Source organism: Galeopterus variegatus, unplaced genomic scaffold (assembly GCF_000696425.1).
Source record: "Galeopterus variegatus unplaced genomic scaffold, G_variegatus-3.0.2 Scaffold13873, whole genome shotgun sequence".
NCBI lineage: Eukaryota > Metazoa > Chordata > Mammalia > Dermoptera > Cynocephalidae > Galeopterus > Galeopterus variegatus.
The window spans coordinates 7,095-25,972 of NW_007739984.1; the positions used below are offsets into that span (position 1 = coordinate 7,095).

The following is an 18,878-nucleotide window of genomic DNA, read 5'->3' on the forward strand; positions in this document are numbered from 1 at the left end:
CTCTCTCTCTCTCTCTCTCTCTCTTCCCCCCTCCTCCCCTCGCTTCCACTCTTTTTGTGATCTGCGTGTACCCACCAGATGCTGCCACTTTTCCGCCATGAGTAGAAGCAGCCTGAGGCCCATGCCAGGTGCAACTGTCCCAGAATCGTAAGCCAAATAAACCTCTCTTCTTTATAAATCACCCAGTCTCAGGTATTTCTGTCATAGCAACACAAAATGGACTAAAACAGTAGTTTCCTCAGGGAGCAATGATGGTAATATTCTATTCTAGATGTATAGGTTCATAGGTGCTTATTTATTCTTTTTCAAAGGGTATAGAATGTTTATTACATTATTTCATATGGAGAATTTACTTTACTGTAAATTACTTTGAAGAAGTAGCATCAAAAATCAGCTACAAATGACATTTGGGAGACAATTGGGGAAACTTAAATATAAACTAGCTATTAGATGATGTATTAGTCCATTTCTGCTGCTTATAATAAAGTACCTGAAACTGGATGATATGTTTAAAAAAAAAATGAAACTTATTGCTTACAGTTTTGGAGTCTGGGAAGTCTCCAGGAAACACATTTGGTGAAGACCTTGGTGCCTCTCCCTCTCTCTCTCTCTCTTTCTCTCTCTCCTCTCTCTCTCTCTCTCTCTCTTCCCCCCTCCCCCCCTCGCTTCCACTCACCATGTGATCTGCGTGTACCCACCAGATGCTGCCACTTTTCCGCCATGAGTAGAAGCAGCCTGAGGCCCATGCCAGGTGCAACTGTCCCAGAATCGTAAGCCAAATAAACCTCTCTTCTTTATAAATCACCCAGTCTCAGGTATTTCTGTCATAGCAACACAAAATGGACTAAAACAGTAGTTTCCTCAGGGAGCAATGATGGTAATATTCTATTCTAGATGTATAGGTTCATAGGTGCTTATTTATTCTTTTTCAAAGGGTATAGAATGTTTATTACATTATTTCATATGGAGAATTTACTTTACTGTAAATTACTTTGAAGAAGTAGCATCAAAAATCAGCTACAAATGACATTTGGGAGACAATTGGGGAAACTTAAATATAAACTAGCTATTAGATGATGTATTAGTCCATTTCTGCTGCTTATAATAAAGTACCTGAAACTGGATGATATGTTTAAAAAAAAAATGAAACATTGCTTACAGTTTTGGAGTCTGGGAAGTCTCCAGGAAACACATTTGGTGAAGACCTTGGTGGTGGCAACAGTGACGGGAGGATATCACATTGTGAAAATGGCTGAGCAGAGAGATTAGCGACTAACCTCCTCATTCACTCTCTTTGTAAAACCCTCAGACCCATGCCCATGACCACCATTTTTAATCCATTCATTATGGCATGGTCCTACAATCTAATCATCTCTTCAAGCCCCCACCTTTCCTGGTCCTACAATCTAATCACCTCTTCAAGCCCCCACCTTTCAATTACCATAATAGGATTTTCCACCCTCCACAGTTACAGTGGGATTAAGTTTTGGGAGGACATTCAACCCAAGGAAGATGACATACCAGACTTATCAATTTTCTCAAGTATGATAAGGGTTTTGTGGTTATGCTGGAGAATGTCCTTATTCTTAGAATTTGCATGCTGACATATTTAGGAATAGGGGACATAATGACTGCAATTTAGTTTCAAATGTTTCAACAAATATAGATATAGATATCCCAGAATATTAATAATCGTTAAATATAATCTGTGTACCTGTACAGGTGTCATTGTTCTGTTCTTTCAACTTTTCTGTATATTTTTAAAGTCCATAATGAAAAGCTGGAAGAGAAAAATACCCAAGACACTCCAACATTCTGGCCTTTGCTCTTTAACTCCCCAGACTCCAGCCCTGATACACAAATGGTGTGGGCCCAAGGATACAGCTGACAAGATTGCAACCAATGATTCACCACCTAATAAGAGTTGGCTGTCTTCCTGGAGTGGAGGGATCCTCCCTGCCGCCACTCAAACTTAACTCAGCTCTTTCCACACTTTAGGATACAGAATGCCCCAATCCCAAATCTCTGTCTTTCTCAGGATTCCTGGTAGCAAATTCCAGAAATCCAACTCAGACTAGCATAGGCAGAAAGGTGCCTAAGCTGGTCCTTTCTTACCAGGACATCTGGACCAGACATCTGGAGCTCCTGGGCTTGCATTTTCATCTTTTCCGAAAGGAAGGACTTTCCTCTCTTTCATGCTAATTCAGAGAAAGGACTTCAAAAGCCTGGCCTCAAGGTGACACACACAAGCACCCATGTTCATGTCTCTACTTCCAAAAGAAATCCAAATCCAAGAATCTAGAGAATGGAGTCAAAATCCTGGAGGGAGGGGACATGAGGGAGTCCAAGGTGACAGATAGAGATGCTGGGTGGTTTGGGTTTTTTTGTGTTTTGGGGGGGTGGGGTGGGGTGGGGAGGGAATTCCATGAAAGAGGTACAATTATTACACCTATTTTATGAATGAAGAAACCGAGGCTTAGAAAGGTGAAGCCACTTGCAAAGTTCCACATTTGGTGACAGGTCCAAGATCTGCTTTCCTCCGTGCCAGATAAGATTGGCAGAGTTAGGAGCAGACAGTGCTAGAAAAAAATGAATGTACGTGAAACCAGGACATTTTGAGCACTGCTATTCAGATTCTCCCCTCACATGAGAAGAGAATGGGGGACAAGTCCAGGGCAGCACAGTAGAGTGAAGATCTTGGTCTGGGGTGAGGCACATGTGAAGAGGGCTTAGCAGAGAACACCGTGGAGTTGAATTAAGAAGTCTGGCTCTGCCACTGCCAGGCTGTGGACCTTGAGTGATTTCTTTCCCTTTCTGTGCTACTTTTCCTTCTTCCATAAGATAGTTTAGTCCTGATGGTGCCTAATAGTCAATCAGGTCTTCTCCTGAAGGCGATGAAAGAAGATCAGCTCCTAGATGTTTGTTTAAGGAGACCATGGGGACAGCCCCAAGTTCCTCCCCAGAAACTGTGAACATTTCCCGACAGATCTCAGGAAGCGCAGCCCTCCCCAGCCTTGGATGAACCTTCAGCCCCGCCACTGGCCCACCCAGCAGGGACACTCTAAAGCCAAGCTGGGCCTCAGTTCCCTGCTGAGCACCTTTCTGGCAACATAAGGTCTGGCAACTTCTTGGTCCTTAACAGTTTTCCTCATTTTTTGTGGCCAAGCGGCTGGGGAAGGAGTCGCAGGGGGCTAGAGTGGATAATGGTGGACCTGGGTGGGGCTGGGCTGGGGAGAGGCCCCGAGGGATGCGCTGGGCTGTGGGCAGAGCTGGAGTACTCTCGCACCCCATGGCCTCCTCCACCGGGTGAAGAGAAGGTGGAAATTTGCCTAGCCGACTGCATAGGCCACATCAAGTCCAATCTGCCCCAGTGTCACACAGACAAAGGACTGTTTGGGGCAAAAGAAATGTTTTTACCTGAACTGTGGCTTCAGGTATGTGATTCCTGTGAATAAACTAAATGGAGGTAAGGAGCCTCTGTTCCCCAGGCGTGGTGCTCTGGCTTCCCCAGCCTCTATCTGCCCCATGAAAGCACAAGGGAATCAGTCTTTCACCGAGGAGTAGGGAGAGTGGTTACAGCTGACAGGGCCCTCAGAGACCAGCTGGTCTGTACAGCTCCATTGTACAAAGGAGAAAAGGAGGGTGAAGATGCGTCAAGGTCATCCCCAAAGCCAGTATGGGAGCTCGGGCCTCTGTGCCCATCCCCTTCCACCAAGTGTCCTCAGAGATGATGCTGTGTCTTTTCTACCTCTGGGAGTCACTCTAACCTGGCACCTGTCCCTGAGAGTCCTGAAACTCGGAATGTGGAAGAAGAAATGGGCAACCCGAAGGAAATCTGTCCTGATGTTCTTTTCCCCAAAGACAGGGAAGAGTCTCAAAGAGCCCAAATCCCAAGGGCTGGCTTTTCCTTCTCTGCCCAGTATGCCTCCCCTACCCTCATGAATGGAGCACCCATGAATGGGGTCAGTGCACTTATAAAAGAGACCCCAGGGAGCTGCCTTGTCCTTTGGCCATGTGAGGACACAGCTAGAAGGTGCTGTCGGAGACCAGAAACAGGCCGTCAAAGGATGCTGAATATGCTGCCGCCTTTATCTTGGACTTCCCAGCGTCCAGAGCTGTGAGAATTAAATGCTTGTTGCTTATAAGCTATCCAGCCTATGGCAATTTGTTATAGCAGTCCAAACCAAATAAGACAATGTAATAATAATTTTAAAAAATCCAATTCAACATTATCAAACTATACAAAATATAAAATGCCTACAAATAAACGTATCTAGAAAATGTACAGAAATTTTCTGGGAAAAAAAGCCTATAATATGTTACTAAATGACATTTAAAAAGATCTGGATAAATAAACTGAAATTTTCCACAATAAAAAAGGTTTTTAAACAATATGCTATTCCCAAAACAGGAAGCCTCCACAAGGTAAAGATGTCCATCTTCACCAGCATAATTTGTACCTGAAATATAGTTAAAATCAAAGCCTGTAGTATTTTGTAAACCCTAATTCAATAATGTATTCAGGCAACGATCACACCTTCTGAATATTTACAGGTCACCATAGCGTCAGCCCCTGGTGTATTTATGTATGCTGTTTGTAAGTGGGAAAACACAAGTTTACAATGGAAGGACACACTACCTAAATCACATCAATCTGTCTTCACAACACTAAAAATGGGTCCTTTGGAGGCGAGGCGACACAATGCACACACCATTACCTGTGAAGGGTTCTTGCCAGGACGCTGAGCTTGAACCTCAACAAGCCTCTAGAGCTAATGTTTGTCTATGAGAAATACAAAGGACAGAGAGGTTGAAAGATATCACAGGGGAGCAATGCGGGACATTCTAAAGAACAGTCTGTTCTGTGCAACAAGTAAATAGCATGAAGGAGGAGGAGAGGGAAGGAGGAGAGGGAAGGAGGAGGTAAAGGAGTTGCAGGGATTGTTCTAGAATGAAACAAACTTCAGACACTTGCAACCAATGCAACATGTGCACCTTGTTGGAATTCTGATTCAAACAACTGTACAAAGTCATTTTGAGACAATAAGAAAAATAGGATACAAATAGACTGTTAAATGATGTTAATAAGTTACTATAAATTTTGATAGGTGTGACGATGGTATTGTGATTATGTGAGAATGTCCGTATTTCTTAGAGATGCATACTGAAGGACTTAAGGGTAAGATATAATATGTATTGGATTTACTTTTTTACTTCAGCCAAAAGTGTGATGGGAATATACATGACAGACATTTTGTAAATGTTTATTGTTAAATCTGGATGATGGGTACATTGGGCTTCATAAAAGTACTTGCTGTTCTTTTTTGTATTTTTGAAATTTTTTATGATAAAATTTTTATGATAAAAAACAGTGGATTTATTCTTAGAATTTAACAAAATGATCATTAAGTTCATATGGAAGAATGAATTCTTGTGACATAGAAAATTTTAAATGTAGATTAATGAAGGATAATAGATACCACCAGTCACTAAAACACGTCTGGAAGCTACATCAACTACAACAGCGGTACAGGCACAGGAATAAACAGTCAAAGGAAAAGAACAGGAAACCTAGAAACAGCTCCTGTTACACATAAGACTTGAGTTTTTGATAAAGTTTTAATTTCCAATTAATGGCAAAGTTTGAATTGTTCACTAAATGATAATGGGACAATTGATTAAAAACTTAGGAAAAAAAGTCATTTCCTATCTCACACCCTATGCCAAGATAAATTTCAGATGAATGAAAGAATTAACATGTTTTTCAAAAATCACCAAAAGATTTACTATAAGTAAATACAGTAAATATTTATCTGGCATCACAGTCAAAAGGCTTTTTTTAGGGCTGGCCCGTGGCTCACTCGGGAGACTGTGGTGCTGACAACACCAAGGCCACAGGTTAGGATCCCTATATAGGGATGGCCGGTTAGCTCACTTGGGAGAGTGTGGTGCTGACAACACCAACTCCAGGGTTAAGATCCCCTTACCAGTCATGTCTAAAAAAAAAAGACAACAACAACAACAACAACAACAAAAACTGGCTTTTTTCAGCATAAAAATGAAGGGAGAAAATATAAATGAAAAAACTAAATTTCAGGGTTAAGATCCCCTTACCAGTCATGTCTAAAAAAAAAAGACAACAACAACAACAAAAAAAAACTGGCTTTTTTCAGCATAAAAATGAAGGGAGAAAATATAAATGAAAAAACTAAATTTTGGACTGTTCTCTTTAGAGCACTGCCTTCCCTATTCAGGACTCAAATGGATGTTGGGGTGGGGGAAGAGTCCTGTGCCTCTAACCTGGGTCAAGTGCACTCATCTGTGGTAGGAGAAGTACCTGGTGATTGGCAGGCAACCAGAATTACAGGAGTTGAAGGCTCCACCAAAGTAAGAGATGCTGGGCAAACAAAAACCAACAGATCAAAAAACAAAAAAAAGTCAGTGTGGAGCAGTTGGAAACTCTCATACACTCTCTCACTTCCTTTCTGAAATGCAGTTTAACCAGATATATCCAAAGCCTGGAAAAGCGATCATGCCCTTTGACTTACCATTTCTACTTTGACAAATTTACTCTTAGAAAACAGAGTTTGGGGAAAATATGACCTTAAAGTGTATGCACAAAGATTATCGCAGCTTTATTTATGAAAGTGAAAAATTGAAGACCTAGGGCCGGCCCAGTGGCGCACTGCTACAGTGTGCCGCTTGGGAGCGCGGTGGCGCTCCCGCATGATATTTAGAGAACATTTCATAGCCCAGGAAAATGCAGAATAATCTTAATTGGAAAAACATTTCTTCAATGAATATATGTAATTTGTCAGGAAATAAAAACCAGCCCATTAAATGTTTCCTCCAAAATAAAGCTGCTAAGCAGGTGTCAGTATTCCAGAAGCAACATCAGATCATAGAAGACAGGATGCCTCTTTTCCCGAGAGCTTAGAAGACAGCATGAGGGATTCAAGTTAAACCTAAGGAAGAACTTCCTGACTATAAGGGCTGTCCTGGACTGGAATCAGTGAGTGAGACAAGCCCTGGAATGTCACCTTCTTTTCTCAAGGTCAGATGAAATATTGTCCAGCTTTCGAGGCCCAGGAACTGAATGGGGATGATGGAGAGGCAATGGCAGAAGTCCCATCTTAGTCAGGAATTAGCTGTGTGTCCTTGAGCCAGTCCCCTCCCATCTCTGCTCACAGTTTCCTCATCTTTCGAATGGAAGGGCTGGGAGGAGGGACTTGCTCCTCCAGTGCTGATGGAGTACTATGTTTCTCTTTGGAGCCCCTTAGGACGCCAAGCCTCAGCCACCTCTCTTCCACCAGGTGCCATGGAGCCAACATCACAGATGTGAAATCTAGCACGGTGGCCCTGGATGAGATAATATTTTTGCTCAAGATCTCTCGGGGCAAGGGAAGGGGTCCCAGTGGCCTCCTACATCTGCTGTGGCCAGCGAACTAACTCACACCAGAAGCCATGCACTATCCACCCCGACAGCTAAGCGAGCCCCAGGCAGAGGGCAGTTCTTCCAGACACCAGTGCAGGTGACCTCACCAGAGGCAGGACTGTCTCTGTCCCACCTATCCACAGAGGCTCACGAGGAGAGGCCGGGGCTGGCCTCACTCACTATGCCAGCCGGGACCAGTCTTCTCTGGCAGGGAGCTCTGACTCTAAACCCAATGCTGTCTCCCTTCCTAGAACTCTACCAACCCCTCTTGCCATTCAGAGCTGACTTCTATCCCCTGCCTAAGACATTGCTGGGGCTTTAAGATCTTAGCCAGGAAAGCAAGTATCTGACTCAACAACATTCACCCTGTATACAGATGAGAAAAACCAAGGCCCAAAGAGGAACAAGGGTTGCCTAGGATCACAGCCCAAGTCAGCAATACAGGCAGGACTGGATCCAAGGTGCCAACATGCAGGACCTGCCGACGCCCTGTCTTCAGTTCTTGCACAAGTGCCCCTTGCACTCAGGCCCCAGGGCAGGGTGGGACCTAGAGGAGGCAGACGGTGCCATTCCATCCACTCCCTCTCCTTGCTCCCTTGATTCAGATGCTCTGGCCTCCCTGGGGCTGCAGGTATTAATTTGGGGGCCCCTGGGCCCTGACCTTATTAGATTCCAGTGGCAGAAATATGAGAGTCTGGATCCTCCTCCTCGGGGCCCTCCTAGCTTTGGCGAGCCAGCTGCCTGCTGCCTTGGGCCGGAAGAAGGGAGGTGAGTGTGAGTAGATCCCTCTGCTGCAGGGACCAGGTGGTTTTTACCTCTCCGGAGAGAGTGTGGATGTGGGGGAAGCAGGTAATACTCTGTGTGTGTGTGTGTGTGTGTGTGTGTGTGTGTGTGTGTGTGTGTGTGTGTGTATGCCTGCTTCTTAGTGCTTCCAGGAGCGTGCATTTTTGGTTGTGCATCTTTGTACCTGTCCACCTGCCAGCATCTATGTCTGTAAATGTCTTTCTGCCAGTTTCTCAGTGCTTGTCCGTGCCTGTGTGTGGGTGTGTGTGCCTGTCTCTCTCTATATGCATGTCTCTGTGCCTGTTTGTCTGTGTAAATCTCTGTCTGCCACACATACGCTTAGGAATGGCTACATACATGCATGTCTGAGCTCATGTGCCCATACATGTGTGTACATGTGTGTCTCTGGTATGGCTCTGGGTATGGCGGAGGGAACTTGTCCATGTCTGCCATTTGGTGGTGTGACTGGATCTCTGGATCCATATGACCACGAGGATGAGCCTTCTCTGGCCCCCTCCAGACCTTAGCCCAATCTGTGGAAAGGACTTGGGAGTTGAGCAGGGGATGTGGCTTCTGGGATCTGGTATCTGTCGGGAGGAAATTCTGTCCCTATCTCTCTTCTCTCCCCCACCTCCTACTGTCCCCATTCCCACTCCTGACAAGGCTGGGCTTGTTGACAGGTGAAGGAGGGTTGTTGGATTGGCCAGACAGGTACTTCCTGACATGGGTGAGGCTTCCACCTCCTTCCCCTTCTGGGACTAGAACTCGCTGACCTACATTCACCTGCGCAGCCCTGGCCCTGCCTTGCAGGAAGGGGACAGTAATGTGGACAGGTCCCCCTCCTCCATAGGCCGAGGAAGGAAGGATGCTAGTAAGTTTCAAGGCCAGACCCTGTGTTGGCTGTGATTCATGCACCATCGCCACATAACTCCTCACTGCAATGCAGTGAGGTCAGGACTATTTTTATCCCCATTTTGCAGATAAGGAAAATGGAGGCATAATGGGAAACCACTTTCCCAGTGCCAAAGACCAACTCTGAGTTAGTGTCAAAGGTGGCATTTGAGTGTAGGTCTTTGAAATCAGAAAGACTCACCTCCCAACTTACTCCTTGTAAAATGGAGTCTCATGCCTCTCTCTCAGGAGTAAATTATGTCTTGAGGAATAAGAGCCTGGCATACAGTAAATGCAGCATGTGAGTGATTTGGGGAGCTACTGGAGGTACTAAGAGGACACACCCCAATACTCAGTCCAGCAGCTCCAAAGCAAAAACTAGCACTAGCTAGCAGAACCTGAGCCAGGTGACAAGCTTGTCTCTGCCCCAGCCCCAGTTCACTGCATCCTGTCCTTCCCTGATTTCTCCTCCATGAGATGTCTCTGTCTGGCTCTCAGTAGAATTTCAGACAATGGAAGAAGGTGACAAGGTCGAGGTAAGGGAAGTCTCAGTTTGCTGCCTGTGGAAGTCCAGCCATCTCTGTTTATGACACCCCTGGCCCCCACTGAAATGCCTGGGTGTCTCTGATAAAAGGAGCCTGGAATACAGCTCTTTACAAACAGGAAGTTCCTAATTAAATGTTTTCAGTGGTTATATGGCATTGGGAATATATCTGTGTCTGTGTAGCTCTGTGCATATATCTCTTTGTTCACACACACATGCTATATATCTATATACATGACTTAGTATGTCTGAGTATATGTGTAATTACGTGCGTATGTATCTATGTGTGTAGGCATGTATATACGATAGTATGCTTGTATATTTGACTATATGTATATGTCTCAGTTTATGTGTACACATGACTGCCAGTGCTTATATATACATACACATATATTTAAGTATGTATGGACATTTATAAATGTATGTGTGTGTATGAATTAGGTTGAACCACATAAAATTGCTATTTTTGTAGATCAAAAAAAGTTGACTCTCAGCAATTTCATATGGTTAAGCCTATAGCTAATTGAGTGTGTAGATCTAAGTGCACTTGTATATTTGACTGTATGTGGATCTACGTCTGTGTGTATAAATATATATATTTAGCCATGTCTGTGTATGATTCTTTCTGAGTCTACACATCCGTGGTGCACGCATCTGGATGACCATCTGTGTGTGCATGACTGTGTCTCTATGCATGTGTCTGTGAGTGGGAACCTGGACTTGGAGGGAAGTTTAGGAAAGGCAGGCGGACAGAGTGAGTGTGACCACCCAGACCTCTCATACTGTATCTGCACATTCTAGGCTTTTATTCCCAACTGCACACTGTGCCAGTCACGGTTCTCTCCACTTGAAATGCCAACTCTCACTCCTATTCGCTATCTGTCTTTTCCTGGAGGCTCAGCCCTGGCCCCTCCCACAGAAGCTCTCCCTGCCTCTGCCACCTGACCCACCTGCTCCACTCCAGCCCACCAGGAGCTCCTGCTTCCATGCTTTGAGTTCAGGCAGCTCTATTTGGTTCTCTCTTTCAGGCCTAAGCAGCTCTGGCTTTGGCGTGTGAGTTCAGGGCTAAATCCCGGACTCAGACAGTCTCCCAGGGCCCCACATACCACCTACCAAGCCCCACAACTCCCCTGTAGAGGCTAATCAGAGTAGATTTTCCCTCACAGGCTCAGCCCCTCTTTGTCCAGCAGGGGGCAGCAACTCAATTTAAACCAATCCAATCTTACAACTTAAGTTGACTTTGAGCACTTACCGAATAAGCAAGGTGCCTATTATGTGTGCAGCCAGCATCTGGGGAAGGGGGCTTTGGGTGAACACAGAGGTAAAGTCGCAGCACTGGATCCAGCTGCCACTTACCGAATAAGCAAGGTGCCTATTATGTGTGCAGCCAGCGTCTGGGGAAGGGGGCTTTGGGTGAACACAGAGGTAAAGTCGCAGCACTGGATCCAGCTGCCACCGGGGACTCCTGGACCTTTTCTCTGATGCCAGATTGAATTAAAGCCCTGGGACCAGCCACATCCCTATGGCTCTAAGGCCACCGGAGTAGAGAGTTGGAAGGTCAGAGTTTGGCCTGGGAGTCCTAGCCCAGACCTGTGTGGGTCTAGGCAAGTATTGCCCCTTTCAGGCCTTGGTTTCTTCCTCTAAATAGAGGAACATACTGCTTTCCAGCCTTCTGTGTGAAATCTGGAAATGGCAAAATCCAAACAAGAGAAGTGGTTAGGTAAGCTCCAGGACAAACCATTCTGTAGCTGTTCAGAGGAGATGGAGTTAATACCCGAATACGAATCTGTGCCAGTTGCAACAATGACAAGCACAACAATGCAGATGGGGTCGACTATGTCTGTGTGACAACACACCAGGCTGGCAACAACTGACACGCATGCAACGCTGGCTCTCACTTCAAAATCCTTTCTTTCAAATAGTAGTCCCTGAGCCTCCAGGGTTGTGCACCAAGTGCCATGATACGGACTAACAGTGAGCAAGGCAGGCGGATGTGTATCCGCGTAGCATCCAGCCAAGCGAGAGATGCACAAACAGGCACAGAGTCACCAGTTCTGAAGGAAAGGCTCTTTGGGAGTATATGGGGCTGGGGTGGAGGCTGACCTAGTTAATGTGGGGTCAGAGCAGTAGGGTCTTCTGAGGATGTGCTGTTTCAATTGAGACCTAATGGGCTGACCAGGTGAATGGAGTGCAGGAGAGAGCACCAGGCAAAGGGCATAGCCAAAGCAAGAGCCCTGCAAAGAAGGGGCTTAGAGCAGATCAGGAGCCACCAAGTGGAAGGAGGGTAAGGCCACCGGAGTAGAGAGTTGGAAGGTCAGAGTTTGGCCTGGGAGTCCTAGCCCAGACCTGTGTGGGTCTAGGCAAGTATTGCCCCTTTCAGGCCTTGGTTTCTTCCTCTAAATAGAGGAACATACTGCTTTCCAGCCTTCTGTGTGAAATCTGGAAATGGCAAAATCCAAACAAGAGAAGTGGTTAGGTAAGCTCCAGGACAAACCATTCTGTAGCTGTTCAGAGGAGATGGAGTTAATACCTGAATACGAATCTGTGCCAGTTGCAACAATGACAAGCACAACAATGCAGATGGGGCCGACTATGTCTGTGTGACAACACACCAGGCTGGCAACAACTGACACGCATGCAACGCTGGCTCTCACTTCAAAATCCTTTCTTTCAAATAGTAGTCCCTGAGCCTCCAGGGTTGTGCACCAAGTGCCATGATACGGACTAACAGTGAGCAAGGCAGGCGGATGTGTATCCGCGTAGCATCCAGCCAAGCGAGAGATGCACAAACAGGCACAGAGTCACCAGTTCTGAAGGAAAGGCTCTTTGGGAGTATATGGGGCTGGGGTGGAGGCTGACCTAGTTAATGTGGGGTCAGAGCAGTAGGGTCTTCTGAGGATGTGCTGTTTCAATTGAGACCTAATGGGCTGACCAGGTGAATGGAGTGCAGGAGAGAGCACCAGGCAAAGGGCATAGCCAAAGCAAGAGCCCTGCAAAGAAGGGGCTTAGAGCAGATCAGGAGCCACCAAGTGGAAGGAGGGACAGAAGATGAGGCCAGAAAGATGGACAGGGGCCAGAACAGGCTTTATTGGCCACAGTGGAGATTTTGAACCTCATTTTTTCCTATCCTGTTATGCCATCTGAGTCTCAAGCCTGCTCTAGAAAGAGGGAGTCCAGCCTCCCATTTCTCAGACAGAAAACTGGGGCTTGGAATTGTAAAAGAAAGAAGGAAAGAAAAGCTTACAAAAGGACAGGCAAGAAGTAAGGGATGGAGAATTCAGATCTGTGATTCCCAGGTCAGCACTTGCTACATAACCCTGAGCTGCCTCCAGCTACAAGATTTGGGGGGGGTCTCTTACAGAGAAATCAGGGGGCTGCCCGCCAGATGATGGGCCCTGCCTCCTCTCAGTTCCCGACCAGTGCCTGGAAGACAGACAGTGTCCCTCAACCATGAAGTGCTGCCACCGAGCTTGCTTTCGCCAGTGCATCCCCAGGGTCTCAGGTAAGTGCTCCCCACCACCTAGTTGACTACCAAAGCCCCAAGTCCCAAGCCTCAGGGCTGACATGCATGGGCAGGGCTCATCCAGACCCCTGTGTTGCAGTAAAGCTGGGCAGCTGCCCCAAGGACCTACTTCAATGCCTCAGCCCCATGAATCACCTGTGTCACAAGGACTCAGACTGCTCAGGCCAGAAGCGGTGCTGTCACGGCGCCTGCGGTCGAGACTGCCGAGATCCTGCCAGAGGTATGGCTCCTGGGTACATCTAGCAGGTGCCTTTCCTCCCTAAGCCCCAGCTCCAAGATTTCCTTCCAGTTCTACAAGCTTAATAGAATACCTCCCCAGAAACCAGGGCCTCCCATGGCCAGAACTGGGGATGAGGGCAGGGGTTGGAGGGGTCCTTTTGGATGGCGGAGGAACTGGTGATCCTTGATTCTCTTACGGAACTTGCCATGTCACCTGGACCACACTCCTAAACTGCTGTGGGCTTCAGTTTGACCTTTTGAAGGAGTCTGGAGAGTCCTGTCTTAGTAGCGACCAGGGCTGGCCTGTTAAGGGCCTGGAACCCAGACCCTATTGTGGGAGGGAATTAACCTTTTCTTTCTCTCTCCTCAGACTAACTCTGGTTCAGGATCCATGGCTCTGCGCCTCCTCCAAGCAGGAAGAGTTGACAGTGGGGATCCCAGGACCCTGCCACCCAGACAGTACTATTGCTGCCAGCTGCAGTTCCAACCTTCTGATGAACACTTGAACACTGATTTGCTGTCACTTCCCTGCAACCCATCCACCCCTGCTTTCTCCTCCTGGGAGTCATGGTCCACGGCCTGACCTCAGAGGAACTCCTGTTTGTCACCCCAGTGCCCTGTACCACTGCCACACTGCGCTTCCCACCCTTCCTAACACCCACATTCACGTCTCTCCTGTCCATGCTGTTTCCTCTGCCTCAACTGCCTAATTCAGGCAGGCCTCTCTTTATGGCACCCTAACCCGCCCTCTGGTGGCCCAGCCCCCAGCAGGTGTGTTCTAGCACAGTCCTCCAAACATCAGTCCCTCACATACCCTTTCACGATTTTCACCATACCTGCAAGATAGCACCGCGATATGTTTCATGTGGTCTGCACTACTGTTGACTTAATGTTCTCTGTAAATGACTCACTTTTGTATATAAATAAATTTATTTCAAAAGAAAACGATATCACTATTACAAGTGGGATAAGCAAGATCACTTGCCACAAATAGAATGTAATAGTGAAAACAAATGCAATGAGAACAGCTCAGTTCCATTAAAGTAAATCGTGGCAGATTAAATGATATTAAATAATGTTATTAAGTTCTAGCTAGATACGGCCTCCTGCCAAGACTGAGCCTGAAGTCTACTCTCTGTCTCTGTTTTACTTAATGGAGACTAATAAGGGTTAAAGAGATGTTAAAGACACAGATCTCTAAACTGAGACTATCCCCCTGGTGGAATCAGAAGGATTGAAAAGAGAATAACTTCCTCACCGCAAGAGTTGATGTTATATATAATGTTGCATCCAGGTACACCCTAAGATCATTTCAAATTGCCCCACATTTGAGGAAGTGTTGCTTGAGCAACACTGGATGTCATTATTGGGGTGGGTCTGTCTCCGCCGTTGGACTTTACCTCCCTCACCTCAATTTCTCCAGGGCATTGTAGTCAGGGCCTAATGAGTGTTTCTTGGGAGAAGAAGAGATCAATGAGGGAATGACAGTCATCCCAAGGGACATTCCTGGACCCAGATGGCTGGATTCCTGACTCTTCTTTCTACTCAGGACTTGCTCTGGGAAGGGTAAGGAGGCCAGCAAACTCCTCCCTACTTTCTCTGCTGGGCCCCCTCTTGCATCCTGATAGACGCAGGGGGTGGGTGACCAACTGTGGAAGTAAACTTGGGAATCGTCAGTCTTCTCTCCCTGTTCTTTTGACCTTGCAGTGCAATCACAGGTGAGTCCTTCACCACTCTGGTCTCCTGTTTGCCCTGATGGAAGATGGAAAGAATTCTAATTCCTGCTTCCTCACCACCGTAGTCCCCACGGGATTCAAATGCCTGAACTGTTGACTCAAGAGTAGCAAATGCTAATTACATGGCTACAAGGTGAGGTCTGGGAGAGGAGGAAGAGAACTATCTGGGAGTCACTGACTCCATGTGGCCTTGGATATTTCCACCGTAGTCCCCACGGGATTCAAATGCCTGAACTGTTGACTCAAGAGTAGCAAATGCTAATTACATGGCTACAAGGTGAGATCTGGGAGAGGAGGAAGAGAACTATCTGGGAGTCACTGACTCCATGTGGCCTTGGATATTTCTCTGCTTCTTTCTGAGCCTCAGTTTCCCCATCTATAACCTCAGGTAGTTAACACAGATAATACTGCAGATTTCATTTTTTGTCTACAGTTGTCTCTTCCCTCCCCACACTTACCAGTCTTCCCTGGAGGAGGGGGTACAGCCCTGCCCCAGTGATTTGGGGCTTGGCTATGAGACTTATTTTGGCTATTGGGATGTGGGTGGAAGTGACAGGGTGCTAGTTTCGAGGTAAGGCATCAGCTTTCTTTGAGCTTCCACCCTCTGCCATGAGATGAGCATGCCCAGAAGCCACTGATCTCAGCCTGAGAGACACCTGAGGCTGGCCTGAAACTGAACTTCCCAGCCATGCCTCAAATTTGCAAGAGAGAAATGAATGTTTGTGTTGGTGATGCCATGGAGATTTAGGGTCTATTTGTCACAGATCTATTGTAATAAGAGCTTGACTAATTCAGATACGATTACTAATCTGTATGCCTCACACTTTAAAACATCATTTTATTCATCCATCCCATAACCCTGAGAAAGGTGAACATTGTTATTCCCGTTTGCCAATAAAGAAATAGCAACATTGAGATAAGTGACTTGCCTGAGATCCCCAGCTGAAAGGTGATATAGCCAGGATTAAACCATATCATATTCCTCCTTAGATGTTAATAAAGCCAGCAGCAGCTGACAATTACAGAGCACTTACCCTGTGCCCGGTGTCATTTAAATTGCTTTACATGTATAATCTCATCTAATCCTCACAGCCTTGTTAGGTAGGCTTTATGATTTTTCTCCACTTCACATACAAGGAACTGAGGCACAAAGATGTTAATCTGGCCAAGGTTTTATAGTTTATAAGTAGTACGGCTGAGATTCAACCCCAAGCAGTCTGGTCTCACACTTTACATCCTTATTGACTGCATTAATTACATCAGTTTCTACATCTGAAAAGTGGAGATCACAAAGACCCCAGAAGGTTAAGTGACAAGGCTCAATTCTAAACAGCTATGCACTGATAGGAGCCCAAACCTATTGGTGCACAGTTTATTGCCCTGGGTTTCTTTCCTGAAAAGAATCAGGAGGAAAATCCAGGGACCCTAGCAGGAAGCTCCCAGGTGAGCAGTTAAGACTTGGCTGTCCTGGGGCTCTGAGTTCTGAGGTCTCTGGAATGGCAGGAGGTGATGGGTCATAGACTGTGGGTTCTTTGTCCACCATTCTAGAGTCACCCACTCAGCTTCCTGGATAACTCACTGCCTGTTCCATTAGGTCTGTGTGTTGGTCTATGCAGTGCCAGCTCCATCCTCAGCTACCAAACTCCAGCCCATTGAGCTCCATCTCCACTGCCCTTCTGGAAAGTCTCCTGTGATAAATATTTGCTGAGCACTTATTATAGGCTTTAGGCCGTGCCTTCACACAGGTCATGCCCAAGTGGATGAGACAAAGCCTTAGTTAGAGAGTTGCATGTTATACACCAGACAGGAGAAACCCAGAAGGCTATTGGAGGGCAGGAGGGACATAACTCACCCTAGAAACCAGAGAAGTCTTCCAGAAGGAGGTGATACACAAACCAAGGCCTTGAGTTTTGGTAGGAGTTAGCCGAGTAGGACACTGCTAGTCATCCCTTCTCTTCTTCTTCCTTACCAACAGCAGTGTCACCAGTTAAAAATATTTGTCCAAACCCCCCACCCCACCCCCCAAGCAACTGGAGTACTGGTGACATTCTATATTTTGACCTGGGTGGCAGTTACATGAATGCATAGATTTGTAAAACATTCATTCAGCTGTAATGTAATACTTGTGTACTTTAGCATAAAAACATTGTACTTCAACTTTAAAAAGTAAATTAAAATTTTAAAAATTTATTTCCTCCCCAAGCTCCCTTGCAGCTAGGGTGGCCCTTTGACCCAGGACTGGCCAATAAGAAGTAAGGGAAAGTCTACTGGGAGGGGCTTCCTGGAAAGCTACTGTTTTCCTAACTAGTGAGACTCAGCATTTTGCCCATCATCCGTTTACCCTGTGTCCCTCCTGGGACATGACATGGCTGCTGCAGCTAGAAGAGCCATCTGGCAACCTTGAGGATTGTCTTAGTTGAGTTCCCCCAAAGCAAATCTTGAGCTGAAGATTCATATGATGGTAATTATCTGGAAACATATGCAGGAAAAATGGGTATGAGAGTAGAGAAGTGCACCAGGGAGAGAAGAGTCCAGTAATGGTGTGACAGCAAGTGAAGTCCCACAGGGCACTTCTAGAGACAAGCTCAGGTAGGACACAAAAATTCCCAGGCACTTCAGGTTCTCCATGTGTGTAGCCATCACAAGCTCTGGCAGCCTTAGGGAAGCCTTTGACAAGGAGATGCAGACATAAGCCGCTGGGAGGGAAAATATACCTGGAGCCAGTATGCATAAAAGTGGTGAAGGATCCCCGAGGGACTATGGGCAGAACACTAGCACCATCTGCTACAAGGATTGGGGCCACACAGGAATGGTGGAGGAGAAAGCGACAAAAAGCCTGGGTCTTTAATGCCATTTATCGAGGGACTATGGGCAGAACACTAGCACCATCTGCTACAAGGATTAGGGCCACACAGGAATGGTGGAGGAGAAAGCGACAAAAAGCCTGGGTCTTTAATGCCATTTATGAGCAGTGGCACCTGCCCTGGTCTACTGGAAAAAAGTAAACTCCTTTCTAGTGAAGCCACATGATTCAGCTTCTGTTTCTGCAGTTAAATTAAATCCTAACTGATATAGTGGGTTAAAAAAAGGGCAGGAAGAGTTGTTCATGAAGAGGGAACAGCATGTGCTAATCCTCACCACAATCCTGAAAGGTAGGTATTGTTCCCATTTTACAGATGAGGAAGATAAGGATCCAAGAGAAGACACTTGGCCCAAGATCACACAGCAATTTAGTGGCAAAGGCAGGATCCAAACCCAGTGTATTCATTATCTATTGCTGCGTAACAAGTTACCACAAATATAGCAGCTTAAAACATAAATATTTATTATCTCAGTTTCTATGGGTTAAGAATCCAAGCACAGCTTAACTGGGTCCTCTGCTTTGGGGGTCTCTGCTTCAAGACACTGCAATCAAGGTGTGGGCCAGGGTGGGAGTCTCATCTGAGCCTCAACTAGAGAAAGATCAACTTTCCAGTTCACATGGTTATTGGCAGAATTTCAGTTCCCTCAGGGCTAATGGACTGAATACCACAGTTTATAGCTGGCTGTTGGCCGAAAGTCACCCTCATTTCCTTGCCTTTCCAGCATGACAACTTACTTCATCAAAGGCAGCTGGAAGTCACAACCTTAAGTAACCTAATCACAGAAGTGACATTCCATCACCTTTGCCATATTCTGTTCATTAGAAGCAAATCAGTAAATCCTGCCCACACTCAAAGGGAGGGGATTACACAAGGGCATGACTAC

At 46.2% G+C, this 18,878-nt stretch overlaps 2 protein-coding genes across 2 annotated transcripts; both read left to right on the top strand.

The window, feature by feature from the left end:
- The first annotated feature begins 3,203 nt into the window (after positions 1 to 3,203).
- On the top strand, positions 3,204 to 3,564 carry WFDC12 (WAP four-disulfide core domain 12). Its single transcript, XM_008563518.1, is given in 3 exon segments — positions 3,204 to 3,383; positions 3,385 to 3,466; positions 3,512 to 3,564. Coding segments are annotated over 3 exon segments (315 nt in total).
- Positions 3,565 to 8,121: 4,557 nt separating this feature from the next.
- On the top strand, positions 8,122 to 13,850 carry WFDC5 (WAP four-disulfide core domain 5). Its single transcript, XM_008563515.1, has 4 exons — positions 8,122 to 8,203; positions 13,015 to 13,155; positions 13,256 to 13,396; positions 13,766 to 13,850. The coding sequence occupies exons 1-4, from the start codon at positions 8,122 to 8,124 to the stop codon at positions 13,768 to 13,770; spliced, it is 369 nt and encodes a 122-aa protein (XP_008561737.1). The 3' UTR covers positions 13,771 to 13,850.
- The last annotated feature ends 5,028 nt before the right edge of the window (positions 13,851 to 18,878 follow it).